At 44.9% G+C, this 24938-nt stretch overlaps 1 protein-coding gene across 1 annotated transcript in view; it reads left to right on the top strand.

Annotated features, from left to right (window-relative positions):
* The window catches only part of LOC140739911 (protein ENL-like), a 112253-nt gene that overhangs the window by 23226 nt on the left and 64089 nt on the right, over window positions 1-24938 (top strand). The window contains exon 2 of the mRNA XM_073068578.1: window positions 23064-23244. Within this exon, the coding sequence (XP_072924679.1) occupies window positions 23064-23244 (181 nt within the window). The remainder of the gene's footprint in view (window positions 1-23063; window positions 23245-24938) is intronic.

Here is a 24938-nt window from a genome sequence, read left to right as displayed (position 1 = left end):
ACTCCACCCTCCTGTTCTTCATTTAACCTACGTATCTTCAGTCAGTGGGGCTCTGGGAGGAAACCGGAGCACCTGGAGGAAGCCCAGGGAGTACAATCAAAATTTACTTAGAAAGCACCCAAAGCCAAGATTGAAACTGGGTCTTTAGTTCTGTGGACAGAAGATCTACTAACTGTACCACCAACACACTTTTTTTTTCTTACAAGATGCTGTTATGGGCTGGGTTGATCAGACCTAAAGGACCCAAACCAATTCGAGTATCCAGGAGATGTAGTAATAAGTGTAACCAAGTAGCTTAAGCCTGATTTATTATCATAAACCACACTAAATACAAGGGTGATTGATAAGTTCGTGGCCTAGGGTAGAAGGAGATGAGTTATACAGCTCTCGTTGCATGCATATGCAGGTCAACTCTGAGTGATTATGCAGAAAGTTTGAAGTTAATAACTCGTCAGTTGATAACTCATCAGTGGTGATTGATAAGTTTGTGGCTTAAGGTAGAAGGAGGTGAGTTATTAACTTCAAAGTTTCTGCATAATCACTCAAAGAGTTGACCTGCATGTGCATGTAACGAGAGCTGTATAACTCATCTCCTTCTACCTTAGGCCACAAACTTATCAATCACCCATCTGTGGACACTTTCTGAAGGTCCAAGATCCGTGTGGTCCACGACCACTGGACTAAGTGTGTAAATGTAGGAGGGGACTATGTTGAAAAATAAATGTGCTAGGCTTTCTAAAATTGACTCCTCCTACCTTAGGCCACAAACTTAATCAATCACCCCTCGTACTATGTAGTTACAAAGATTTCAGGGCTCGCTTTTCTTGGCTTCCACCTGATTTGTTGCTGTCGTTGGTGGGGCTTGATTGTCGCCGTTGTTAGGGGAACTCCGAATTCCGACTCATGAAATCACCCTGGGTCCGTCCTTGGCACTAATCGATAGTGATTCCTGGGTCTGGGTGAAGTCCCAAGAACCGAGGGAAAGGAGCCTCAATAAATAGGGGTTCAATCTGCAAGCACAGAGAGAGACACAGAAACAGATAAATTCTTTGGTCTCTGGGTTCTGGTGACACTTGGTGCCTGAGGCTAGAAAGAATCTGGCTGCGAATAGCAAATGTTTAGCAAACCTACAGTGTAAGAACAAGAAAAAATTCTACAGGTGCTGGAAATCCAGAGCAACACACACAGAATGCTGGAGGAACTCAGCAGGCCAGGCAGCATCTATGGAAAAGAGTAAACAGTCGTCATTTCAGGAGGAGATCACTCAGGGTTGATAGAGTAAGAATTCAGCTGCTATGAGTAAACATTTATCAAGCCTGCAGTGTTTAACTTCTACAGAGATCTTGCAAGCTGCGTGCTCATTAAGAGTTAAAATGTCACTTGGAATTGTTCAGACTTTAATATAGTATTTTTACAAAATTTTTTACTACATCACATTTCACCTCTGAATGTTTGAATAAGCCACCTGCTTAAATTGAATATATTATTAATATCCTTTGAATGATTGAAAACTAATTTTATGAGGGGAAAAATGGAAATTTATACAGATTCAATTATTAACCTCAATATTCACATTAAAGTATATGTCGTCATCGTTAAGGTGTGTTAACATCTGTTGACAATTAAAACAGAGTGGGTAAGATTTACAAACACACGTTGTGATCAGGGATGCAAGAGTCAAGTTACAACTAATTTGGCACTGGTTTCACAGGAAAAAGTCATGGTAGGCCGGTCACCCTAGGTTTACAACGTTTTTTCACGCCTATAGGTACCTAATTAGCCTGTCACATAATGTGCATTTTTCTCAAAACAATAATATCATTTTCACAAATCACAAAGTTATCAGTGGCCTGTCGGGTTTCAGCAGAAATCTGACATCCAACAAAACACAAGACAAGCATTAAAACAGAGCAAAGCCACATTCCAGCAAGAGCCTTTAAAAACAAAAGCAGGGTGACGGCTGGAAATGTTTACATTCTCTCTTCGTCAGTTTACCCCCATCCATACACGCAGGATGGGTCTGTCATCGCACCATCACCCGGTGTGTATTTCCTTGCCTGTCAGAAATAATCTCACCCTCTGGAGGGGATGTCACAGACATTTACTCCCGCCCCTTGCAGAACTGAATCAGCTCTTTATCAGCATCTTCAGTTACACCATCAGGAACAAAAGGAATAGTTTTGTTCATTAACAAAAAGGGGCGGTTGTTCAAATTGTACAAAGCATTGGAAAGGACAGGTAACTGTCCAGGTATGGTCTGGGCATGAGTAAGTAAATAAATTTGTTCTTTTAATAGGCCGTTCATTCGTTCAGTGAGACCACTGGCCTGAGGATAATAAGAGCTATAAAAGCCCCACTGTATGCCATTAGAGACAGCCCATTCTTGTACCCTGGAACCGGTAAAAGTGTGAACCATTATCGGGTTGGATTTCAAGGGGATTGCCGTAAACAGAAACAAGATTTCCTAATCCCTGAAGCTACCACCCTGATTAGCATTAACAGTCAGAATTGCCATCAGAAGATGCCCGCCATGGTGAGGGAGAACTGGAATCACTCCTGTAAAGGACAAGGACATGATCTAATTGTCACATCTGAGCAGGGGCACGCCCACGGCAAATGGCAGCCAAGGGTGGTTTTAAAAGCTATTGATCCTTAATTTCTAAACGTAGCACACAATTCCCTACCACTGTATGTGCTAAGTCAGTGGGAAGGAATCCTAAGGCCTGGACCACTCCACGGTACCCTGTAACCCCAAATGACCAGAAGACTCGGGGACCTTCTGAGCAAGTGGCAATAGCAGTATTTGAGGCTGGGGGCTAGGTGTCACTGTGTCAATGCGGGCGAGTTTGTCAGCAGTGTTGTTAACTCTTGTCACTGGCGAATCATCTTTCAAATGGGTGTCGACACGGTGAAATGTAATGGTAACGTGGTGATTGGCTCCAAACGTCCCTCTGTAACTCCGCTCCCCATGATGGATGCCCCATAGCAGTCTCAGACTGCCGGTTCCACCGGGGCGACCAGAGGGCAACAAGAATGAGCTTTGGTTTCATGCGTATTCACAGTGTGCACTGCTCCAAGCTCTGCATATTGACCCAACCCTTCAGAACTGATTGGGTGAGAGGGTCAAAGGCAGCAGCCTTCCAGCAACGACAACCATTCTTCCACATCGCGGAGCCGTCGGTGAACCTGGCGTTCGAGGCGAACTCCCTGCACGGCAGGCGAGACTTTGACCGGAGGCATGGGTGACGTAGCCCGAGTGGGACTCGGTTCATGTATTTTACTAATTCTGTCGTTCAGAAGTGTACCCCTTCCACCTGAGAACTGAACTCTGTGGGTGAGTGTGTCAGGGAGTACCCATCGCATAACAGAAAGGTCAGGGTGGAGGGAGATGGGAGAATCCCCCATCTGTGTTTCAGTCTCTGTCAGCAGGCAGGAAGCTGCATTGGGATGAGGTTTTGGTGTTGCTGTGCAGTGCCCTTTTTCCTCCAAACAAAGCAAAGTGCCAAAAAGTTCCAACTTTTCTCTCCTCTGTCTACAGAGTGTTGTCCCAGAGCATTGTGGAACATCCAGGTGGTCTTTTGCAAACTTGGGACTTGCAGCCATGGTTGTCAAATGCAGTGTATCTGGTGGCAGCATCAGGAGACTTTTAGGACCCAAAACCCAGAGGCATGTTCCTCCTTCCATGCTTCTGTCACAGGCTCCAAATGGCCATGTCATCGTTAACAGGAACTTGCTGTTCAAAGGGGAGGCCTTCTCGATGAGGAGAGGAGTAAGGCTGCAGCGATGGCCTCTTGCAGCCTCAAAAGGCAGTAGTTGCCCAGGGCTCCATACGAAACTAAATTTCTTTCTGGTCATGGTGCACAAATGTGGAAGGAGGACAGGCAAATGGGGTGTGTGGCACCACCGGTATCCCAAAAGGGATACCAAAGCGTTCGGCTTCTTGTTTTGTTGTAGGGGTGCAATGTCCAGGATCATATTTCTGACCTTATCCAAGATTATCCTATCGCCCTTGGTCCATTGTATTCCCTGAAAATGAACAGTGGATTTTATTGGGGTTAATTTCCCATCCCCTCAATCGCATGTGATCAGTTAAGGTATTAAGGGCTTTGGAAACTTCCTCTTCAGAGGATCCCCACAGTGGTACATTATCCCTATAGTGCATTACTGGGAGATAGACCACATTCACACAGATCCTGTGCCACCACACTAGGACGATGTATGTATCCCTGTGGAAGCCAAATGAAGGTGCACAGAAGGTTGTTCCATGCACAGAGGTGCTAGAAAGTTCGTGAACCCTGTTTTTAAAAAAAAAATAAAAAAAATTCTCTGTTTCTGCATAAATATGACCTAAAATGTGATCAGATCTTCACCCAAGTCCTAAAACTAGAAAAAGAGAACCTAATTAAATAAATAAGTAACACAAATACTTGTTTTATTTATTGAGAAAAATGATCCAATATTACATGTATTTGTTGGGGAAAAGTATCTGAACCTTTGCTCTCAGTAACTGGTGTGACCCCCTTGTACAGCAATAACTTCAACCAAATGTTTCTGGTAACGGTTAATCATCTTGGGACATCGTCTTGGGGGAATTTTAGGCCAGTACTCCATACAAAACTGCTTCAACTCTGCAATGTTGGTGGGCTTCCTTGCATGAACTGTTTACTTCAGGTCCTTCCACAGCATTTCTATAGGATTAAGGACAGGACTTTGACTCGGCCATTCCAAAACATGAATTTTCTTCTTTTTAAACTATTCCGTTGGTTTACTCTTGTCTTTCAGATCATTGTCTTGTTGCGTTATTCAGCTTCTATTAAGCTTCAGGTGTTGGACTGCTACTCCTATAAAATGTCTTGATAAAATTTTGAATTAATTGTTCCATCAACAATTGCAAGTTGTCCAGGCCCTGAGGCAGCAAAGCAGCCCCAAACCATGATGCTCCTTCCACCGTGCTTCACAGTTGGGATGAAGTTTTGGTGTTGGTGTGCTTTTTCCTCCAAACATTTCTGTCAAAAAGTTCAACTTTTGTCTCATTTGTCCACAGAACATTGTCTCAGAAATGTAGTAGAACACCCAGGTGTTTTTTTTCTGCAAACTTGAGAGACAAATACTTTATTGTCAATTGATACTAGAGCGTACAATCATCACAGTGATATTTGTTTCTGCGCTTCGCGCTCCCTGAAGTACAAATCGAAGTAAATATAATAAAAATTTTAATTATAAATCATAATTAGAAAATAGAAAAGGGAAAGTAAGGTAGTGCAAGTCAGGTCCGGATATTTGGAAGGCACGGCCCAGATCCGAGTCAGGATCCGTTCAGCAGTCTTATCACAGTTGGAAAGAAGCTGTTCCCAAATCTGGCCGTACGTATCTTCAAGCTCCTGAACCTTCTCCCGGAGGGAAGTGGGACAAAAAGTGTGTTGGCTGGGTGGGTCTTGTCCTTGATTATCCTGTCAGCACTGCTCCGACAGCGTGTGGTGTAAAGTGAATCCAAGGATGGAAGATTGGTTTGTGTGATGTGCTGGGCTAGGTTCACGATCTTCTGCAGCTTCTTCCGGTCTTGGACAGGACAACTTCCATACCAGGTTGTGATGCACCCTAGAAGAATGCTTTCTACGGTGCACCTATAAAAATTAGTGAGGGTTTTAGGGGACAGGCCAAATTTGTTCAGCTTTCTCAGCAAGTAAAGGTGCTGGTGGGCCTTCTTGGCAGTGGACTCTGCTTGGTTCGACCAAGTCAGGTCATTTGTGATATTCACCCTGAGGAACTTAAAAGCTTTTGACCTGTTCCACCTGTGCACCACCGATGTAGATGGGGTTGTGCGGTCCGCTACTCCTTCTGAAGTCAACAACCAATTCCTTCGTCTTGCTGACGTTGAGGGATAGGTTATTGTCTTCGCACCATGCCACTAGGTTCTTAATTTCCTCTCTGTACTCAGACTCATCATTACCCAAGATGCGGCCTGTCATCATCAAACTTGTATATTTGGGGGGGGGGGGGGTGTTACGGAATGGTAGGCTTCCTTGACTGCTGTTTAGCAGTGGTCAAGTATATTCGGGCCTCTAGTGGAGCAGGAGACCTGTTGGTAAAACTTTGGCAGTGCTTTTCTGAGGTTGGCCTGGTTAAAGTCCCTGGCTGTAATGAGCAAAGCCTCCGGATACCTGGTCTCAAGTTCACTGATGTTGGCGTACAGTGTATTCACAGCACACTCCACATCCGCCTGGGGGGGGAATGTAGACCGCTGTCAGTATTACCGAGGTGAATTCGCGTGGCAGATAATAAGGACGACACTTCACCGACAGATGTTCCAGGTCTGGACTGCAGGAGCTTGTCAGTGCCACTGTGTCCGAGCACCACACAGTGTCGATCAGCAGGCAGACACCACCTCCCTTTGTCTTGCCCGAAGATGCCGTGCGATCCATCCGATGGATCGAAAATCCCTCTGGTCGGATGGCACAGTTGGGGGTGGCAGGGGAGAGCCAGGTCTCTGTGAAACAGAATACACTAAACTAGCAGCCTTACGACGGGCCCCTGTGGATAAAATTAAAATGGCCTGGGAGCAGGATTTAAATATCTCCTTATCCGAGGAGAGCTGGGACTCAGTTCTCAAATCGGTTAACTCAACCTCCCTTTGTGCTCGCCATTGCCTCTTACAGTTTAAGATTGTTCACAGAGCCCATATGTCTAAATCTAAACTATCTCGATTCTACCCTGGCATTAGTCCGCTCTGTGATAAATGCAAGAGAGGCGTGGCCTCTCTCATCCATATGTACTGGTTCTGTCCTAGCTTGGAGAAATTCTGGAAAGATGTCTTCACTACATTATCGGGTATTCTGAATCAGCACCTAGAACCAAACCCCTTAATTGCTCTGTTCGGTTTTTGGGGCGAGACAGATTTATGTCTGGGTCCGACCAAATGCCGAATACTATCTTTTGCCTCTCTCCTGGCGAGACGCTTGATCCTCCTTAGATGGAGAGATGTTGCCCCGCCCACTCATGCGCAATGGCTTAACAACATTATGGCCTGCTTGGACCTCAAAAATTCATTATTCAGTTCTTAATTCGGATTTAAAGTTCCATAAGGTCTGGGGACCTTTTATCGAGTACTTTCATAACCTTCCTCTTGACTAGGGTTTTTTTTTTCTTTTTTTTTCTCTTCTTTTCAGTCCCTTGCTTTCAGCTCCCTTTTTTTTTCTGGTAGTAAGCATTATTATCCTCTGTTGCTAAGTGTATTCACAGTCTGGGAGTTTGACTGTCCTGACTTATACTCTCTATATTGTGTTGTGGTTGGTCTGGAGTTGCTGTTGTTTTTTCTTGTGTTGTGGGGCTTGGGGAGGATACTAAGCTTACTTGTCTTTAATTTAGGTGCTTTTTTGTTAAATTCTCTTCCTTTGTAGCATATTGTTATTGTATGCTTAATCTTGCACTGTATTAATGCTCCTCATTGGGATTTGGGGTTTTTAATTTTGTAAAATGTTTTGAAAAACTAATAAAAAATTTTTTTTAAAAAGAAACAGAATACACAACAGTTCTGCATCTCCCTGCAGTAGGTGAGTCTCCCTTTAAGGTCATCCACCTTGTTCTCTATGGCTTGCACATTAGCTAGTAGGATGGTGGGCAGAGGGACCCTAAAGCCCCTCCGCTTCAATCTGACCAGCAGCCCAGCTCTTTTCCCATGCTTCCTCAATAATTTGTGCATCTTTTCAGATTTCCATCGATGCAGTGTGTTGTTGGCAGCTCTTTGAGGTTGGTGGACGTGCTGCCGGCTGAAACAAGTCTGTGAACTGTGTCATGGTTGCGGAGGCCTTTGCTCCATCTAAGCCCCAGGCTCGATTTCCGAGGTCGGCGGCAGAGGCCTCACTTCCGGCAGCTGTGGACAGCCACCAACGAGGCTCTACAGTGGTTGCTCAGGGGAAGCGTCTGGGGTATCTTGAGGTCTCCAACATCACTTCTGTGTGCTCATTTGCTTCAGAGAGGTGCTGGTCGGAATGGGCCATGTCTCCAGGCGCTCCGACACGGTAGCAGGCCGCGGGTCTCCAGGAACGTGGTGGACCTCAGACCAGGCCTTGACGATTGGGTCCAGGTACAGTCTGGAGTTGAAGCAATTCTGGCACGTCGATGATCTCCAGCTGGGTCAGTAACTTCACCAGGGTGTTGTTGATCTTGCTAGATGTAGCAAATTGGAGGTTTAGAAGGGTTTCTCGGGTATAGGATAGTGTAGAGAGCAGTTTGCTTGGCAGAGCACGTGCAGAGTCGCCAGTTACTGGCGCCATCTTAAGCATCAGATGTGCAGCAATGTTTGTTTTTGAGAGCAGTGGTTCATTTTATGGCATCCTTCCTTGAAAACCATTCTTGTTCAGAGTTTTTCTTATAGTGGACGCATGAACAGAGACTTTAGCAAGTTCTAGAGATTTCTGCAGGTCTTTTGCTGTTACCCTTGGGTTCTTTTTCACCTCCTTCAGCACTGCACGTTGTGCTCTTGCTGTGATCTTCGCAGGATGCCCACTCCTAGGGAGAGCAGCAGTAGTACTTAATTTCCTCCATTTGTAGACAATATCTCTTACTGTGGACTGATGAACACTCAGGTCTTTAGAAATGCTTTTGCACCCTTTTCCAGCTTTATGCATCTCTACAGTTCTTCTTCTGATGTCCTCTGAAAGTTGTTTTGATCGAGGCATGGTGCCTTAAACAGATCTTTCTTGAGAAGAGCAGGCTCTGTCAGTAACCTGACTTTGTGTGTCTTTTTTTTAATATAGTGCAGGGCGCCTCTACAACCCACACCTCCAATCTCATCTCATTGACTGGAACACCTGACTCCAAATACTTTTGTAGAAGACATTACCCCAGAGGTTTTCACGTACTTTTCCAACAAATACACGTTAATATTGGATCACTTTTCTTAATAAATGAATGAACAAGTATAATGTTTTTTTGTGTTATTTATTTAATTGGGTTTCTTTATCTAGTTTTCGGACTTGCGTGAAGATCTGATTACATTTTAGTTCATATTTATGCAGAAATAGAGAAAATTCTACAGGGTTCACAAACTTTGTAGCACCACTGTTAAAGCAAACTGATCTTGGGACTGCTCAGTATTAGGAATGCTGCATTAGCCAGATCAATAACAGCATGATAACTGTCAGTCTCGCTGGAACAGTCCTCAATCAGGGTCACAACGTCTGGAACAACTGTGAACAGCGGAGGGGCAAACTGATTTAACAGGCGATAATCAACAGGCCGTGAACCATCAGGTTTCCAAACTGGCCACACGGGGGATGAGGCAGGACGAAGAGTGCCCAGGTTAGAAAGGGACTCGATTGTCTCATTGATTTCCTTGCCCTCCTGGGATGCGATATTGCTTGGCAATTATTATTTGCGATGGCAAAAGTATAAAGACAGGTTTCCACTTTGCCTTTCTAACCTGAATAGACGCCTTCCTGATAACAAAAGCAAATCTACCAAAGGGTGTCGTAATAGAAGTTCCCCTTAACAAATCAATTCTCAAAATGTTTTCGGGTATCTGGGAGATGGGAAAGGGGACAGACCGAGGAGGTCCCTTGCTAATAGCACAGCGGACCTTTGTTCGTACAGCATCTATAACCGATTTCCCTCCTTTCCCTGAATACACACTCACTCTGGGTGTCAATAAGGTAACCTCAGCCCCAGTGTCTACCAGGGCAATTTGTCACTGCTTATAGCCATGTGACCACCAAAGGGTAGGCCTCAGGTCTCCCTCTGGGACACCAGAAAGGTGTGTTGCCATAGCAACAGCAGTTGTCCTGGAGCCCTGGCCGTACCCCTAGGTGACGGGCTGGGTAACCCACCATCTGGGATCTAATTCATCCAAGTTCAGGTATAACTGAGGAACATCCTGCTCTTTGGCGGTAACATCACAGTCCAATGTGGAAGGGCAACTGGTTCCTTTGGGCTATCGAATGCAACCCACCTGCGTCGCCGTGCTCACTGTATGACACGTACAGAATGCCAGCAGGTACATGCCGTCGATTCTTTCCTTATCCAGCCCTGTCCTTAGCAGGAATAGAAACATTTCCTTCCTGCTAAGACTGGAAGAAGGGCATTTTGATACTGACTGCTGTCGGCCGCTTTGCAGCATTCTGGGATTTAAAAACGGCCTTAACCTGTACGAGTTCCTGATCGACACCTGACCCTTCAAGTTGGGCCAATAGACTGCTAGTTTCAGCAATAGTCTGGCCCTAACAGAGCCAGCAAGACACCTCACCACCGAGAAAGTTGTCATTCCATCAGTTGGGTGCATGTACCAAGAAAAAAGGGAACGTCCTTGACCATTAAAGGCATTACTATTAATTAATATAAATGGAAGATTGTGTTGCCATATCACAGAGGTGTGAAACAGCCTCCAGGGGCGTTGTCCAGGGACGAGGAGACTCCTCTCAATCCAAAGGGGCAGGATAGCAAGCACAGTCCACAATTCCATCAGCCTGACCAGCCCGCAGTTCAGACAATGGATTGCCGTTAACCTAACTTAATTCGTGCACATTTTTAAAGAACACAGTTGGAAGGCTTCTAACTCCCATAGGCAGGTGAACTAGTTGTGCAAGGATTTTTTTTCCTGTCTTAACTGTAATGCTTCATATTTCTCAGCATTAAGTTCCATCTTCCACTTGTTTATTCCACCATGTTATGTTCAAAACATTAAGCCAATTCAAACTGAGACACAGGAGTCCGAAATGTGGGTCTAACTTCGTCTTTAAGTGGGTCGTGCACATATCACTTGGTAGCGTGATGATGTATGCAATTAACATATTTTTTGCGAATAACTCGTTGTGAATTATTTAAATGGTTAAATACAACTCAATGAGAGAATGCATCTCAACTAAATACACAGCATATTATATCATACAACCACTACATGCAGGCATTGACAGCATACCAAATTTTAAATAGTCCCATTCGGGCTTAAAGATTTAATCGCAGAGGAGGGTTTCTTACTCTTGTAGGATAATGTTTTTCCTGACGAGGGGGATCTCTCCGCTTGGCAGATGTGACTTGTGGCTGTGAAACAGTCTCAGGTTTTGGGGCCTTCTCCGTGGTGGTTGTAGGAGTTGACTCTGAAACTACAGGATGTGGTCTGAGCTCTGGACTCTTTTCCTCTTTTTTTTTCCTCTCTGGATCTACTTCGATCCCTTTTTTATTTTTCACGTTCTTTCTCTTTTTCACACTTCTTCTTGTTCACATTACTTCTCTCCATCTCTTCCTCCTTTTTCTTCCAGTTTGTGTGTCTTGATCTTGGGAAGGTGCATTTCATTCACTGGGGTATTCTCTTATTAATCCTTCTATCGCTTCCTTTACGATCTGATCTCTCCTCTTGGTTTCCTCATCCAGAACATCATCTTACAAATCCACTGTTTTCATGTCTCCGTTGACTACTTTTTTTTGCGTCTTCTGTTCAGCCAGCTGGTCTTTGGTCTCTGCAACGGCTTTTACAAGCAGATTTTTGTCTTCCATTTGAAGTTCATGCGATAACCTTAATGCACCCAGAGTAGATTCTGGGTGTTATACTCACAAAAGCTTGAATGCTTGCAACTTTTCTGAAGCTTGTTCAACTCTCTTCCAGCTTAAAACCAAGCCACGTTTCCCAAGTAACTGCCCGATTAATATATCGGAAGCTATCTCAGATATGTTGCCTACAAAAAGTGTAGCAGTCGGACCACTGCTGTTGACTCTTTCACAATTCCTCTGAGTAACGTGGTCCGTCCTTGTTCCCATATATTTTCCAACCAGAGGCACGGAGATTGACACCAACACCTGTTTGTCCTCTGTTGGGCAACAGCTCATGGTGTTTGGCATGCATCCAGTTGTGGCATCATCCTGTATCTTTCTTAATTCACTTTCGGTTGGCTTCATTGCAGGGACTGTGGCGTGCAAATGGCGGATGGATCTCCGATCAAGTTGTAGTTGTTTCAGCCAGTCATGACCCCACAATGCTGGTCCTTCTGTTTTTACCACATACAGTGTGGCTTGTTGGTTGTTGCATTTCACTGTTACAAATGTCATTCCCACAAGAGTTATCTTTTCTCCTGTATAAGTTCTTAGATGGCTGTCCGCAGCCTCAATTTAGTATCTTTGTGGTTAATAGAAACAGCTGAACCAGTGTCCAATTCCATTTTAATAAATTTGACATTTACTTCTGGTGTAGGCCATATTGCTTGTTTATTGTTAATTTTCACACTATAAATCTCAAGGCTGCACAGATCTATGTTACTCTTGTCAGATTTTCCATTAACAGGGTGCAGATTAGTGCTCTTGACTTTTTATCTTTATCTCTTCCCTGTTCAGTCCATTAATTTTTGTCTGTCTGACATGCTGTTTGTACGTGCTCTTTGTTGCATTTTTTTTTTGCAAGTTTCACCTTTAAATTTACATTTATTTGGTACGTGAGGCCCTGCCACATAGGTATGCAGTTTGTTCGGCCAGGCAGGGTTCTATTTGTTGTGGTTCTTTGTGGCGCCACGGGCGGAATTTTTTGCCTTCTCCTTACCGTTTCTCTCTCTTTTTTTTTTTACGAGGCCAAATTGCTAGCTCGACGCTCAACCCAGCGCCATTGGCCTTGAGGTCTGGTGCCGATGCCACCGCACCTCCAGCCAGTGGTTTTTGTTTAGATGTTGCGATTTTGGTTCGTGTTCACTTTCATTCCTGACTGCGTCTCTGTCTGCGGTTTCCATTGACAGAGCAACTCTCACTGCTCGTTCGAACGTAAACTGAGCTTCAGTTGGGAGCCAGTTTTGAATGCTTCCTTGTAAGATTCCACAAACTAAATGATCTCTTGGTGCATCATTAAGACCATTGCCAAACTGACAATGCTCAGACAATCTCTTCAAATCAGCCACGTACGCTAAAATGAACGCCTCTTCTTTTTGATTCCACTTTTGAAATCTAAAGCATTCTGCGATCAACACTGGCTTGTGTTCTCAGTGTTCCTGCGTCTCTGTGGCAATAGCAGCAAAACTCATTTCTGATGGTTTGGACAGAGCTGTCAAACTTCAAAGCAAACTGTATGCCTTTAAACCCAAAATTGCCCTCAGCAAAATTGGCACACTCGCTTCTCACTGGCTATTTCATTTGCTTCAAAATAGTGTTTCAGTAATACAGTATTTATCAGCCAATTAATTGTTGTGTAATCAAACTCATCTATTTTTCCAATGTTGCCAGCCATTTCTGATTTTTTAAAAAAAAAAGATTATTATCACCCAATCTTCCAATTACCAAATTTTTTTTTTCTTTACTCGATCGTGTCTTCCCTTCCGAAGAACACAGGCATTTTGTAACTTGATTGTTTCTCGCTGTATTTTATTTTATTTTGAATGTCTTGCTCCGCTTGAACAGGTCGGTAGCCGTGTCGGGTTCATTTTAAAATACCTCGTCGCCAATGCTATGCTTTGTAGTTTCAAAGCGTTAAATGAATTAAATAAACTAAGATACCGTGAGTCTGAAATGCGGGTTGAACTTCGTCTTTAAGCCAGGCATGCGCGTATCACGAAGTAGTGTGATGATGTATGCTATTAAAATACTTCTGCATAATAACCTGCAATTATTCAAATATTATTTAAATAACCAAGAATAAGAAATACTTAGATATATATATATATCTAAATGTGATCGTGGAATGATTGTTGATATCAAACAGGTTGGTTTGCGCATTTCAAACTGCTGATCTCCTTTTCACTAGACAACAGGTGCAGGAGTAGGCCATTTGGCCCTTTGAGCCTGATCATCCACAGTCAGTACCCTGTTCCTGCCTTCTCCCCATATCCCTTGACTCCGCTATCTTTAAGACCTCTATCTAACTCTTTCTTGAAAGCATCCAGCGAACTGGCCTCCACTGCCTTCTGAGGCAGAGCATTCCGTTGATCCACAACTCTCTGGATGAAAAAGTTTTTCCTCAACTCCGTTCTAAATGGCCTACCCCTTATTCTTAAACTGTGACCTCTGGTTCTGGACTCCCCCAACATCGGGAACATGTTTCCTGCCTCAAGTGTGTCTAATCCCTTAGTAACCTTATGTTTCAATCAGATCCCCTCTCATCCTTCTAAATTCCAGTGTATACAAGACCAGTCGCTCCAGTCTTTCAACATATGACAGTCCCGCCATCCCGGGAATTAACCTCTCACAGAACAGCCTCTAGAGTTTACAGAGAATGGTGCGAGAAACAAAAAAAAAATAGTGAACGGCGGTTCTGTGGGTGAAAATGCCTCATTGATGAGAGAGGTCAGAGGGGAATGGCCAGACTGGTTCACGCTGACAGGAAGATGACAGTAACTCAAATAACCATGTGTTACAACAGTGGTGTGCAGAAGGGCATCTCTGAACGTACGACTTGTTGAACCTTGAAGTGGACAGGCTACAGCAGCAGAACATATAATCTGGCCAGATTATCAGGCACTGCGTGCATATCCCCTTGAAGGACATTACTACCTTCCTGATAATGAGTTACCATGGGTTTGTTTGACCTGCAGTTCCCTGTGCACCCAAATGAATGTATAACAATAAAGGGCAAGTTGCCCTGGTACTGACCTCACAGTCTATTTGCTTCAAGTTCAAAATAACTTTCTACTGCTACTGCTCGTTCCTGTTTGGCAATTTTCTTTACTTGCTGTGACAGCCCCTTTTTCTATGGCCTTCACTCTTGCTGATAATTATAATGTATCATCTACTGTATATCCTTCATCTCCTTCCTGTTATTTCAACAAACTCCATCTCAAGTTGGATTAGATTTTAATTTAGTTGGGCTCTCTCTAATCAATGCAGACTGTTTGAACTTATCCTTGATTGTGGTTTCCAGAACTTGCCCACTACCAGTCACTAGGTCCTTGCACCCTTAAAGCTGCTTCATGCCTCCCTGTCAGTGCGTTGCTTTTAGTCACTTATTGGCTAGAGCAGACTAGATGGGCTGAATGGCATGTTTCTGCTCCTGTGTATTATGAGTCTGTTCCAGCAAGACTCAGCACCTCACACACTGCAGAACAAAGCAGACTGCTTGCTTGACGCCCCTTCCAGCGGCCTTAAACCTATTTGGATGGCGCAGTGGCACAGTTAATGCAGCTGCTGTCTTGGGCTCCAGTGACTGGGTTCCGTTTCCAGTGCTGCCCGGGCGGAGCTGGCCCGTTCTTCCTCTGACAACGTGTGTTGGCTTCACATGTCCCTCTTTTCACCCATGTATCAAAAATGTGTGGATAGGTAGCTTAGTAAATGGAGTAGCCAGATCTAGCAGGGAGATGATGGGACTGTGAGGAGAACAATGATAAACAGGGTAGGATTATTGTTTTTTTTTTAAAAAAAAGTGCTGGATGGCTAGTATGCTCTTTGTGGGCCAAAGGGCCTATATCTGTGCTTTAGTTCCCACTCTTGACTACTCCCTGCATCTTTTGACACTCTGTGGGTGTAATATGCTTCTGCCAAGGCTTCTTTGGCAGAACCTTCCAGACGCTTGACTCGTGACCTCGGTCACCATAAGGACAGAGGTTAATGCTGCAGCCCTCAGGAACACTGTAATTTGCGATCTCCTTCCAATCCCGTACACTGTTAAGTATTTTGCTCTTCCGGTGGCGGTTCTCGATCAAAGTTTAGCACACCCTACCACAACCGCGGCTTCATTACGTGGGGGGGAGCAGTTCCGTGTGGCGGCTCTTGGCCTTTTCTGGGGATGGGGGCTTGAACCTTGTGCTCTGTCGAACTTTTTCCTTGTTTTGCTGAAGGGCCAACAACCCGAAACAGTGACTCTGTACCCTGTGGAGAGAGAAACAAGCCCTGCCCTTCCGTCTGGGCATTTTCTGTTTCTATTCTGTTCAAGAATCAGGTTTAATGTCACTGATGGAGGTCATGAAACTTGCTGATTTGTGGAGGCATAACAAGTTACTATAAGTTATAATAAATAAACAGTGCAAAAGAGGATCATTCATGACTCATTCAGAAATCTGATGGCAGAGGGGAACAAGCTGTTCCTGAAGCAAAATGCTGACTGGAGATCTTCGGGTTCTTTTATCCCCTCCTTGTGAGACGAGGGCATGACTCATTTGGTGAGGGTTCTTAACGATGGATGCCACTTTCTTGACACACCACCTTTGGGGAAAGTGTCTTTGACGGTGGGGAGGTTTGTACCCGTAATGGAGCTCTGCAGCCTGGCGTCACGCTGTGCATTGGTGCCTCCATACCGGATTCTGGTGCAGCCAGTCAGAACGCTCTCCACCCTACATCTGCAGGGATTTGCTGGAAGCTTTGGTGACATATCGATTTCCCAGGAGCGACAGATCGTACAGGCTATGCTGCTAATGTGCACGTTTTATTTCTGAGCAAAGTGCCCTCCAATAGGTAATTCCAACGCCACTCAGGACAAAGCGGTCAAGTTGACCATCATCCTTCTCAGCACCATAATATTCTCTTCCTCCACGACAGGTGCTCTGTACCATCCACAAAATTCAATGCACACCCAAGAGATCTATTCGTCACTTCTGCTGGAGCCAGGGCAACTCATTCGGCATCTCCCATAGCTACAGCTACAAGCTGCACCCAAGAAGGGCAGAGGGGCAGTAAGTGCGTATGGGTCACAGACCGCTCTGATCACCCGCAGCGTTGAGAAAGTACCTCCGCCAAAACGTGGTGACGTTGTAGCAGTTGGCGTAACACTATTACAGTGCTAGCGACCTGGATCCAGTTCCGCCGCTGTCTGAAAGGAGTTTGTACGTTCTCCCCGTCACCGTGTGAGCTTCCTCCCACATTTCAAAGACGTATGAGTTGGTAGGTTAACTGGTCAGATGGGGTGTAATTAGGTGGCGCAGGCTCATTGGGCCGGAAGGACCTGTTAGCGTGTGTATCTCTAAATAAAAAGTTCCTAGCGGTTCAGGGAGTTGACACTACCCTTTTCTGGAGGGTAAATGCTGCCCTTGCTAATGATGTCCACAACATTAATGATGTGACAAGTAGACCATAAGATGTAGGAGCCATTTGGCCCATCGAGTTTGTTCCGCCATTCAATCCTGGCTGTCCCTGCTGTACTTTTATTTACTCCTGTCTGCTCTGCTCCCGCTACTGATTGGGCCGCCAGAATGTCACCGAATGCCTGCGAAGCTCTTCTTTTAAATGAGCGCCGCCGACCTGCGAGAATCCTCCTCGCTGTGTGCTGCTCCCGCTGGAACGACCAAGTTATTTAACTGGTAGGGTGTGGGGAGAAAGGGTGAATGAGGGTGGAGAACAGTTGAGAATGATGATTTGCATGTGCTTCATGTTCCAGTGGGCAGACTACTAAACACGTAATCAAGTGAGGTATGATGCAAATTCTCTTGTTTCCATAGATAGAAGCATCCTGCTCTCACTGAGTATCACCTCTTCCTGAAGAATGAGGGATCTTGCTCCTTTACGTACCGACTTTTACATCAATGTTCACTGTAGACTCCTGTGAGTCCCAGGCCTGGACCTGCTGTCTGTACTTTCTTGTTTTTAGATCCAAGCTGGCAGCATCTTTTGTGGAACACTGGTGCCTGCACTTCCCTCATTGGGATTTCACCGGAGGCCCGTTGACCAAACACGACGACAGTTCCTTTGGGAGTGTAATCTTGGCAGACACTTCATGTTGGACCAGGATGAATAGAGTCAACACTTCCATAATGGGAGTCTGTGTTGTTTTCGTTTATCTGAGATGAAATAACAGAATGCTTCATGCCCAGTCATTGTTGGAAATTTCTACAATTAACACTGAAAATATACACTCAGTGGCTTCCTGTCCCTAATACAGTGGCCGTTGAGTGTATTTCAGTATGTTCATGGTCTCCTCTGTACACCACTGTTGTAACATCTGGTTATTTGAGTTGCTGTCACCTCTCAGCTTGAACCAGTCCGGCCGTTCTCCTCTGACCTCTCTCAATAACAAGGTGTTTTCACCCACAGAACAGGATGTGTTTTGTTTGTTTATCACCCTGTTCGCTGTAAACTGTGGAGACTGTTGTGCATGAAAATCCCGGGAAATCTGCAATTTCTCAGAAACTGAACCCACCCTGTCTGGCACCAACAAGCGCTCCATGGTCGAAGTCACTTGGGTCACATTTCTTCCCCATTCTGATCTTCAGGCTGAGCCACACCTGAACCTCTTGACTATATCTGCATGCTTTTAGGCATTGTTGCTGCCATATGATTGGCTGATTAGATATTTGTATTAACAAGCAGGTGTACCTACTAAATAACCACTGAGTTTATTTCACACGGATGACTTTTAGCTTGTTTTGAAGTACCAACGAGCTGAACTCATTCCCAATTCCCTACCGCTTACTTCTGTGGGTCTTTCTGCAACTGTGACTCAAGATACTGTAACGCCCTGGTTACGATTTTCACTGCTCTGCTATAGGTATTTTATTTTAGCAGTTCTGTAAGAGCAGCCTGTTCTGCTTTCAGAGTGGCTTTGTTGTTCAGCTTGGGAATGTGATGTCAGCCAGTCAGGATGGTGGAATTGGGAGAAGGTTCTAGAGAACGCTGGGCAGAGAGGTTTTGTCAGGGACGAAGGTGCGGGTCGAGCTCTTTTTGGCAGGAGCTGGTAGAAGACTGGGAGGAAGATGGCTGAGGATGCTGTCCCTGATGCACAAGGTGCTTTGTGCAGATGAATGGCTTCAAGGAGGAAGGGCCAATACTCCCGTGGGAGAGCCCGTTTGTTGAGATGGATTTCGAGCAATATTGGGAAGATGGCGTGTGCTTTCGCGCCAGCTGAGGGTCCAGCACGCGAGTTACAGACAACTTCAAGATGAGCTCCAACTTGCGTGCATATTTGACTGTTTAATTATAAAGGGGCCTTTTTTTGGTTTTTTTAAAAGTAACTCTTTGATTAAGTTAATGTTCATAAATATACTCCCATTATAATTGTCTGCAATGTACAATCTGTTATTTCTTGCCGATGGGCGATTGCTGGGGGTGGGGGGTGGTGTTGTAGTGAATCACACAGCATTCACACAAACTGGGGTTTGGGTGAGCGAGACATCCCAACCTCAGGGATTTGGTGGGTATACGCTCTGGACATATGGAGCCTAAGAAAGGTGGGTTTCTCGCTGTGGAGTTCTAACCAGCTGCATTTCCAGAGATGCCCAGTAGAAAGGGGGTTTCAATAACAAAGCCCCCAGACGTCGTTTTATTTTGAGGTGCAACACACGTGACAGTTACAGAGATGTTGCTGCACACACGGACTGACTGTGGCCTTACTGTGAAGAAGTCCAGTATCCAACTGCAGAGGGAGATGTTGAGACCCACCAGTTTAAGTAAAAACAAAGCAGAATAAGGTATAAAAACTGCCAAGCTCCAGTGGAGGTAAACCAAGCGCAAGATGACAGCAAGTTAGATTGAGGCCCAGTGTCCATCTTGTTGTACGATCGGTCTATTCAAGGATAACAGTGGGATAGAAGCTGTCCTTGAGCATGTGATATGTGCTTTTGGGCTTTTGCATCTTCTGCGCGATGGGAGGGGGGGGGGAGAGAAGGGAGAATGTCCAAAAGCCATGAGAGCAGGATTATGCCATTCGGCCCATCGAGTGTGCTCCACCATTCCATCATGGCTGATCCATCCTCAGTCTTCTGCCTTCTCCTCGTGCCCGGCTTGGGCGAGGTCTTTGATTATCTGGCTGCTTTACTGAGGTGTGGAGAAGTATAGACACAGTCCACAGAGAGTAGCCAGTCCCTGAAGTTCCTCATGATTTGTATGTACATTGTGGACAAGACCTTGTTTACAGTTGGTGGTCAGCCTAGACCCAGTGGGCCGGAGGGCCTGTTTCCATTGACTCTGTGAAATTGTAGTTGTGTGCATTAAAATCCTGCTTGAGCTGTTGAAAGCCCCTCAGACAGAGTCATTTTAGCATTAACCTTGCTGAGTTGTATTAGTAATGAAAAGCGATATTTGCCTTATGGAAAATGTTTGAAAATGAGTCTTGGGCTATAAGGATCACGGCTGGATAGCTTTCCTTGTCCAAAGACTATGCCGAGAGCATTCCAGCATTCCTCCTTGTGACGTGGCAGGAAAATGCTTTTCTCAGTTACCCTAGGCTTTTTTTTAAAAAAAAAAGAAACAAATTCGAGCATCAGCAGGAAGTCTGCAGTTCAGAACACCATGCCTGTGTATTAAAGTATGAAAACCATTAACTTTTTGGGCTTGACTGCTTCAAAGCAAATGGCCAAACATGAAAGAAATTCTCCAGCAGAAATAGAGCCATTTGATGAATGATGTTAATATCATGATTAATTTGATAGCCAGGTCAATTAGAACCACAGTTGCTATTTTCTATTTTTGGTTCTTAATCAAAGGGAAGGACAGTTATTCACATTTTTAGCATTTGCAGTTAAATTTCCTTGATTTTCTTACTAGCCAATGAAGTGACATGCATTATGAAGCCCATTTGGTTTAAATTCAGCTCTGTTATCGTGGTTTGTGTAATGCTTGTTTGACCAGCACCAGTGCTGTTCATGGTCTTGTGATCCTATTGCTTTAAATTTAAATTCTGTATCATCATCTTCAGATCACTTCTAACCTCACTCTGTATTCTGCTCCAGCCTTTCATGTTTCTGGCTGGCTGACCTTTGGCCTTTGATTTATTCCACTCCCTTGGCCAACAACGCTTTTTCCTCCCCACCCCAAACTTCTAAGCTCATCCCTTCAAGGAACCTTTTTGGCCCTTGCCTGTGCCCTAGCTTTAGACTCCTGTATCCTGCCTTAAACATTTTCCTTTCTTGACTCTTTTTTTCACTCCTCCGGCCCCCCCCCCCCCCCCCATCACTGCTAGCCCTCCCTATCACTAATGCAGTGACGATGGTATGTTTTTACTTCTGAAATCTCTCATTATGTGCAGTGTTTGTTGTAAGGGTGGGGTTTGGATGTTCCTGGGATGTGCTGATATAGAACATAGATTGGTACAGCATGTTATGGGCCTTTTGACTTATGATGTTGTACTGACCCATATAATCCTACCCAAATCTAACCTCCGCTCCTTCACAGCCCATAATCCTCTCTCCTTTTTTTGTTGCATCCATTTGCCTGTCTAAGAATTCCTTAAATGTATCTCACGCTTCAGCCTCAACACTATGCTTAACAGTGCTAATTTAAAGATTAAAGTAAGATTAACTTTTTATTTGTCACACGTACATTGAAACGTACAGTGAAGTGCATTGTTTGCGTCAAATCAGGATTGCGGTGGGCAGCCCAAAGTGTCAGCACACTTCCACCACCGATGTAGTAGGCCCACGATTCGCTAACCTCGACTGTGTGTCTTTGGACTGTGGGAGGAAACCGGAGCACCCGGAGGAAACCCATGTGGTCTCCGGGAGACTGTAATGGGAATAGAGTCCCGGCTCGTGGTCGCAGGCGCTGTAACTGCGTTATGCTGACCGCTAGGCCACTGTGTTGCCCTGAATTACTAATGAATAGCCCACGACTCCAAAGATCGGCCTTTATTGTGTGGGGAGAGGTTGGAGGAGAAGTTTTGGGATTCCTTTGTGCTGATGGGGAGCCCGAGGATTTCTGTGGGGAGTACAGCGAGGGCTGCAACACTCCTGTAAAGCTTGCCTGAGTAACTACAGCAAAAGTGGCTCCTCTTCCCACTTCTGATAATGCAGGATCCACCCCCCCCCCTGACATTGATATAAGTGACCCCCTTTACTGCTTTCATCCTTATTGGGTACAGTTTGTTGGAGACTGTTGCCCAGATTTCTAACGTCGCACTAGATTTTGCTAAAAATTACAAGGTGGTGGAGGGTTACAGCTGAGGCTGGCATTTCAAATATAGTCGATGCTTTTAAGCAGCCCATTGGCATGGGTTAGGTTTTGATTTTACCTTTCCTGTGTCTGAATTTACCAATGAAACTGCGAGTGTGGGGAGGGAGGGGAAATTATAACTGTCACTTTGTTCTCAAATTCAGTAATGTTCTTCATCCTTTGTGCATGTCAGCTAATGATTAAGACATAATTACTTAAGCAATTTTAATCTGTGTTTGTGTTGGGAATACGGAGGCAAGTGTTGGGACTGTTTTATAGAAACTGGGCGCTATCTAAGCATTATCTCTGTTTAGTAATTCACTACAAAGTTATCTTGGCGAGGCTTGTACAAGCCTTTCCATTTGCAAAGCCTCATTTGGTAGCTTTGACACCGTTCTGTCAGGGTATTGTCTGAGACCCAATCCCATAATCACTTGGTTTGTTAATGCACCATGAGATTAAAAGTAAAGACGGGTGTGGGCATTGGTGGACTCTTGTTTAAATTCATCTGCAACAACTCCACAAGTGAAGCAGCCCTTGTCTATGTGAAGCAAGACCTGGAGAATGTTTGGGGCTGGACTAACAGGTGGCAAATAACATTTTGAGCCACCAAAGTGCTTTTCAGTAGCAATCTGTAATTGGCGGTTAGCGTAATGCTATTACAGTGCCTGCAGCCCGCAAGGACTTTGTATGTTCTCCCAAACATCACACGTTTCCTCAGGTGATCTGCTTTCCTATCACATTCCAAAGATGTATGGGTTGGTAGGCCAATCACATGGGTGCGTGGGCTTGTTGGACCACAAGGCCTTGTTGCTGTTCTTCGGTCAAAGGTTTGTCTGTCATTGTTTTAAATCTCTCTTTTCTAATAACCAGTTTTAGAATTGACATCCTAATAAACATGATACAGTAAACCCTCACCAAAGGAGATGCATTTAGCAGCAGATAATTCGCATTTGCTGCATGCAGCCAGGCGGTAGAACGCACTCCACCAGGAACTACAAGAGCAATAAGTCAGATATTGAATCGGCCATCAGCTGACAGTCGTCAAGGATAAATGTGGGGAGTTGGTCTCCAAAGTCTGAAGGCAAAAGCCAAACGGGCCTTCCGATCAAAACTGCAGTGGCTGAATTGGGAGTTGCCTCTGACAGGTGGTGAATAGTATTCAGAGTAATTTTGGAAGCACTTTTACATAACCCTAAAGGAAAAAGTACAGCTCCTTGGCAGGAGAGAGGGTGAGCACGGATGCCACTGATTATGGAATGCGTGATGTCGGTCTGCATCTTTATTGTGTTTCTTTCTGTGGTTGTTTACAGTGCACCGTGCAGGTAAAACTGGAACTAGGCCATCGAGCCCAGCTTCGGAAAAAGCCGACGAATGAAGGATTCACCCATGACTGGATGGTGTTTGTTAGAGGACCAGAGCAGAGCGATATTCAGCACTTTGTGGAAAAGGTGGTTTTCCGGCTGCATGAGAGTTTTCCGAAACCTAAACGGGGTGAGTGGAGCTTTTTAATAAGTGTTTGCAACGTCTGCCTTGTGTCTAAAATCGCTTTGCTGATTTCCCACCCCCAGTGATTCTTGTTTCTAGGATTAAGATAACTGGCACTGAAGAAAGGTTTAAGGAAGCACCTGTAGCATTCAGTCAAAATTGTTGGGATTGGTTACGTGGGACAAAACTATAAGCTAATTTCCAGTGTTTCTTTGGTTCCTTAAATAATTGTGACTGCTTAGTCCTCGGTGGTGCTGACAGGAATTGCTGTTGCTCATGTATGCACCCTCGTTAGGACAGAGATTTTATTCCAAAATTCTTGTGATCACGGTCAGTAGATCGTCAAAGATGTGGTCTTTTGTTTAATGATCCAAAATAAATCTGTTTTCAAGTCTTTTCCTTGCTGCCGGAATCTCTTCTCTTTACACGTCAAGCCCTATTCACTCATCACCCTTGTGCTCTGTGACCTAGATTCCTCTACAGTCCACCCAAGGCCTTGAAAATAATGTATGAAATCTGAGTGTTCGCATCTCTCCGTGGCCATTATAACCTCTCTCTGTAACCACCTTCTGCAGGACTGTAACCCTCCTGTCGCCCCCAATTATTCCTCCTCTTCCCCCACCCTCACCCCACCTGCACATTACAATATGCCTTGAGTAATGAATGTAATCAATGCCTTAACCCTGTACTAACCCCTTTCAGCCTCCGCTCATTCAAGATGTTCTTCAAAATCTGCTTCTTTGTCCAAGATTTTGGTTAAAAGTCATATTGTCTCTAATATCTTGATGCCAGTTTTGTGTCTGGCTTGACTGTTGTGAGGTCCCTTTTGGATATTTTAATAAACTTGCCATTTCAATACAATGTTTGTTTCCTTCTGTTGTGTGGTTCTCTGTATTTCCCTTTTTGTTTCTTGTCCCCATTTCATGAGGCCATTTCTTTTCTCTTCCATTGTACATCTCCCTCAGCTTTTCACCCCTTTATTTCTGTGCCTGCACCCTAATTTGTATTTTTTCACTGTCCTGTTGTTTATCATTTTGTTTTGTAATGTCTTGCTCTTCCTCCACAAACTGCTGAAAGTGAATTTATTATCAAAGTACGTATGCTGTGTACAAGCTTGAGATTCGTCTTGCAGGCAGTCACAAAACAAACACGAGAGAAGCAACACGCGCAGAATGCGGGAGGAACTCAGCAGGCCAGGCAGCATCAATGGAAAAGAGTGCAGGCGACCCGTCATCAGGACTCAATCCCTTTTTGAAAAGAAAACCCACACAGCAAAACCTGTCAAAGTGAAGCCTGTCCAGGGGTCCAGTAGTCGCAGGGCAACAACTGGCAGTGTGGGACCCAAGACTCCTGCCCCTCCCGCGCAATGGTGGCAGCGGGAAGAGAAGGAGATCGGTCCAATGCAGGCAGACAGCGCTGCACACCCGTTCATTTTCCGTGCTTATTCTCAACGATTTTAATCTTGCTCAACGCTTTAATCAGCGCAGAGTAATGGAGCCAACCACGGGTTCACCTTTTGCCACCGGGCCTCGGTGAAGTGTCCATCCCCAGCGACGGCCGCCCCAGGTGTACTGGCGCACCGGAGAGTCTAGTTCGCAGAATGCCCCAGGAGATCGCAAAAGCACCAGATCGTTTAGTTGACATCCTTTAGAAGGGAATTTACAGACTGCAGCGAACGCAGTTCAGAAGAAGTACATTTA

This window comes from Hemitrygon akajei, chromosome 16 (genome assembly GCF_048418815.1).
Source record: "Hemitrygon akajei chromosome 16, sHemAka1.3, whole genome shotgun sequence".
NCBI lineage: Eukaryota > Metazoa > Chordata > Chondrichthyes > Myliobatiformes > Dasyatidae > Hemitrygon > Hemitrygon akajei.
Note: the sequence above shows the minus strand (reverse complement) of the source record. Positions and strands in the feature narration are given on the sequence as shown.